Here is a 5,000-nt window from a genome sequence, read left to right as displayed (position 1 = left end):
TTGGTGCCCTCAGCCATCAAACAAGGGGACGATGTGTATTTCGAGTGTCGAGTCAAGGCTAACCCACAGCCCTACAGAGTCACCTGGGCCCGGGGTGTGAGTATCTTACCTGTGTGTGTGTGTGTGTGTGTGTGTGTGTGTGTGTGTGTGTGTGTTTCTGTCTTTCTCTGTCTCTTTCTCTCTTTGTTTTTCTTTCTCTGTTTCTCTTTCTCTCTCTCTCTCTTTCCCCTCAGGTCGTCCCTCTCTCTTTTCCCTCAGATCTTCCGTCTCTCTTTCCCCTCAGATCGGCCTCTCTCACCCCTCCAACGTTTCCTCTCCGATCCCCCCTCTCACCCCTCTCTCTTTCCTCTCACATGCTCCCTCTCTCCCCTCTGTGTGTGTGTGTGTGTGTGTGTGTGTGTGTAATTAACCCCTTCAATACTGGGACACATTTTTACCATGAGTTTTGTTTACCATTAAGCCATTTCTGTACAGGTAATTACATTTATTAATTACAACCTACCTGTCTATCATTGAGCACAGGTAACACACTCACCTGTCTACTAATTAACACTTACCTGTACACAATCACTTTCTGTACAGGTAAATTCACTGGTTAATTAAATACAATCCACCTGTCTCATTTCCTACAGGTGAGACTTTTTTCCCAGTTCATTAAAATATCCAAGTAATCTTCTCTCAAACTAATTAAGGTGAAGGACAGGTGAGAATTTGCTTTTCTCTACTTCCTCAGGTAATTAAGTACAGGTGACTTTGAAATGTAAGACGAGGCACTATTTTCTTTAACGCTGCTTAGGTAACAACTAATTAAACTAAACTGGACAGGTGAACAGAATTGCCCACTCGTTTAATCCCTTCAGTGGCAAAGATGTGTTTCCATATTCATTCTTGCGACTATTTGGTGATTTTATACAGCTTCAGAAACTCATGTGGGGGATTAAACTAGTGAAGACTGTGGCCATTAATCTTCTGACCTCCATAGACCCTTCCTAATGTCAATAAAATGGTCTAATGGTACACAAATCTTAAAGTAAAAATATGTCCCAGTACTGAAGGGGTTAAAATAGTGAAAACTGTGGCCATTAATCTTCTGACCTCCATAGACCCTTCCTAATGTCAATAAAACGGTCTAATGGTACACAAATCTTAAGGTAAAAATGTGTTCCAGTACTGAAGGGGTTGAAATAATGAAGACTGTGGCCATTAATCTTCTGCCCTCCATAGACCCTTCCTAATGTCAATAAAATGGTCTAATGGTACACAAATCTTAAAGTAAAAATATGTCCCAATACTGAAGGGGTTAAAATAGTGAAGACTGTGGCCATTAATCTTCTGCCCTCCATAGACCCTTCCTAATGTCAATAAAATGGTCTAATGACACGAAAAAATCATAAAAAAAAAAAAAATGCGTCCCAGTACTGAAGAGGCTAAGGCAAACTAAACAAGAGAAAAAAAATCACTTACTAATCTGGCAACCTGTTTATTCGAGAGGAGATTAAAATGCGTGAATAAGTAACACATTTTTTCACACAAGACAGATTTTCTTTTAATATATTTTTTGAGGCCTTTCTCCTACATAAGAAAATAAAAAATGAAGATAAACAGAAGCAAAAATAATCACCTATTAATCTGGCAACCTATGTATTCGAGAGATAGAAATACATGATGGACGAGACACAAATTTTCCACACCACTCAGATAACTTAAGGCAAAAAACACAGGTAAAAAAAAATTGTCACTGTGACCAATACACCTCATGATCCAGAAACTAATTTGAGTGAGAAGTTGCAATTTATATACCTGACGTTTGCAAATTACACCTGAGTAGCGATATATGTACACTGAATGGAGCTGGTCTACCTGTCTCCACTAATTAACTTCCACCTGTAGATCTAATGAGATTTGTTAGCGAGTTAATTAAGACAGGAATGAGTAAATTAAACAGCGAGCTCACCTGTCCTCATCACCTGTGGCTTAATTACTAAAGTTACTTGGGGAATTACTAAACACACCCCATGCCACCTGTCCAATTAACAACGGCTAACCAAGAATTACCTGATGAATGACTTAATTACGCACTAACTTACCTGTCCTCACCTTAATCGGGTTACCTGCAAGGAGTGAAATCATTATCTCACCTTTACTCACTTGTACTTCATTGTTAATTAGAAAAAAAACACACCTGTCAGTTTCCATCACCTACAAACACCTGTCCACCACACCTTAATTAATGGTCGTACCTTAGGATTGTAAAAACTAATGTCCACCTCACCTGTAATGAAAAATAACCACCTTACCTGTCCATCTTAACTTAATTAGCTGTTTCCTGAGTAAAAAAAATAGTGTCTTATCTCACCTGAATCTAATTACTTGATAAACTAAGGGAGTAAACAGGTATTTTTCACCTGTCCAGCGCATCCTAATTACTTTGTTACCTGAGGAAGAGGAAATTGATCCTATCCTCACCTTTACTTGTCATAATTACCTATACCTGTCTTGTTAATTGAGTAGGGGCACATATTTTACCTGTCCAAGTCATTAATTAATTTACCTGAGTGTAATTAGTGATCTATCTTACCTGTCTAGCGTGGCAACCTTCACCTTCACGGGAACACCTGAGATATATGAATAAATTAATGAGTTCACCTGTCCACCTCACCTTAATTACTTGAGTTACCTGAGGAGCCAAAAATGAGCCGCCCTTCTCACCTGCCACGCGCCGCAATCATCTTAACTTAATTACACCAAAGTAAAGAAGAAAATACCTCACACCTGACCTGCCCACGCCACCTCATCTCACCTGCCCACGCCTCCTCATCTCACCTTCCCACGCCTCCTCATCTCACCTGCCCACGCCTCCTCATCTCACCTTCCCACGCCTCCTCATCTCACCTGCCCACGCCACCTCACCTCACCTGCCCACGCCTCCTCATCTCACCTTCCCACGCCTCCTCACCTCACCTGCCCACGCCTCCTCATCTCACCTGCCCACGCCACCTCATCTCACCTGCCCACACCTCCTCACCTCACCTGCCCACGCCTCCTCATCTCACCTTCCCACGTCTCCTCATCTCACCTGCCCACGCCTCCTCATCTCACCTTCCCACGCCTCCTCACCTCACCTGCCCACGCCTCCTCATCTCACCTGCCCACGCCTCCTCATCTCACCTGCCCACGCCACCTCATCTCACCTGCCCACGCCACCTCATCTCACCTTCCCACGCCTCCTCATCTCACCTGCCCACGCCTCCTCATCTCACCTGCCCACGCCACCTTCATCTCACCTTCCCACGCCTCCTCATCTCACCTTCCCACGCCTCCTCATCTCACCTGCCCACGCCTCCTCATCTCACCTGCCCACGCCTCCTCATCTCACCTGCCCACGCCTCCTCATCTCACCTGCCCACGCCTCCTCATCTCACCTGCCCACGCCTCCTCATCTCACCTGCCCACGCCTCCTCATCTCACCTGCCCACGCCTCCTCACCTCACCTGCCCACGCCTCCTCATCTCATCTGCCCACGCCTCCTCATCTCACCTGCCCACGCCTCCTCACCTCACCTGCCCACGCCTCCTCATCTCACCTGCCCACGCCTCCTCATCTCACCTGCCCACGCCTCCTCACCTCACCTGCCCACGCCTCCTCACCTCACCTGCCCACGCCTCCTCATCTCACCTGCCCACGCCTCCTCATCTCACCTGCCCACGCCTCCTCATCTCACCTGCCCACGCCTCCTCATCTCACCTGCCCACGCCACCTTCATCTCACCTGCTAACTGGACACGTTTTTAATGGAATAGGTGAAGTTATTTAGCCAAGGGTGACGAAAAGAAAAAGAAAAAGGTCCACTTGATTGACAGTCCCCTGAAAGATTGACTGATCGCTGCTCGGAAAGAATCAGGAATGACCTTAAAATGATCAAAACTATAATTCCTGCCCATGACCTTAATTTTGACCTTACCTAATAGTGACTTTAGCTAAATTACACAAAAATCTATGGTAACTATTAGGCAATTACAATAGTTACCTGGCCATATCACCTCAATTAACCTGTCACATCACCTTTAATTACACAGGGCAACAGAGAGAAAAGGTCTTAAAAATTTGACCTTACCTGACCTTACCTGATCGATAACTTAAATTAAATTACACAAAAACTATTAAATTATGAGCCAATTACAATTACACCACAATGGAAGGTCTTAAAATTTCACCTTGTCTTTTGGTCACCTCAACTAAATTACATAAAAAACTATTATGGTAACTATGAACCATTTGCAATAGTTACCTGGGCGGCATTACCTTAATTACTAGTCACCTGAGAAAAATGTGTAATAAAAATAATCTCACCTTAGCTTGTGAATTGTCAAAGAGTGAATGTGGTGAAATTGTGGTGGTGGTGGTGGTGGTGAAATGTGGTTGGTAGTGGTGGTGGTTGTAAAATTTTCGGTTGTGGTGGAATTGTGAATTGTTGTTGTTTTGGATTGTGATCAAACTGTGGTGAATTGTGGTTAGTAATAGTGGTGGTGGTAGTGAATTGTGGTAAATATTTGTGGTAGTAAAGCCCTTGAGTTGTGGTGGTGAAACTGTGGTGAATAGTGGTTAGCAATAGTAGTGGTAGCAAATTGCGGTAGTATCCCTTGTATTGTTGTCAAACTGTGGTGAATTGTGGTTAGTAATAGTGGTGGTAGTAGTGAATTGTGGATATTATTTATGGAAGTAGAAGCACACCTGGCCACGTCACCTTAATGAATTTACCTGATGGACAGAAGGTCATTATCCCACCTGAATTGCAATATCAACCCAAAACTCACCTGAGATAGTAAATTAATTCTCTCACCTGCTCACACCTTGATTACCTGAGCCAAATGACATGAGCACTAATCATCACCACACCTGTCGACATCTGCTGAGTAAATGACACTATCTCACCTGTGTGCCCTCAATCACCTGAAGAATGAAGCAATCACCAGCAACACCTGTCTAAAAATACCTGACTGC

General features: G+C 43.9%; 1 protein-coding gene across 1 annotated transcript in view; it reads left to right on the top strand.

Annotated features, from left to right (window-relative positions):
• LOC123520303 (protein turtle homolog A-like) overlaps positions 1-5,000 on the top strand; it is a 78,134-nt gene that overhangs the window by 37,277 nt on the left and 35,857 nt on the right. The window contains exon 7 of the mRNA XM_045282490.1: positions 1-96. This exon is cut by the window's left edge and continues 35 nt beyond it. Coding sequence (XP_045138425.1) covers positions 1-96 — 96 coding nt within the window. The remainder of the gene's footprint in view (positions 97-5,000) is intronic.

This window comes from Portunus trituberculatus, chromosome 7 (genome assembly GCF_017591435.1).
Source record: "Portunus trituberculatus isolate SZX2019 chromosome 7, ASM1759143v1, whole genome shotgun sequence".
Lineage (NCBI taxonomy): Eukaryota > Metazoa > Arthropoda > Malacostraca > Decapoda > Portunidae > Portunus > Portunus trituberculatus.
This window is presented reverse-complemented; position numbering and strand designations above follow the sequence as displayed.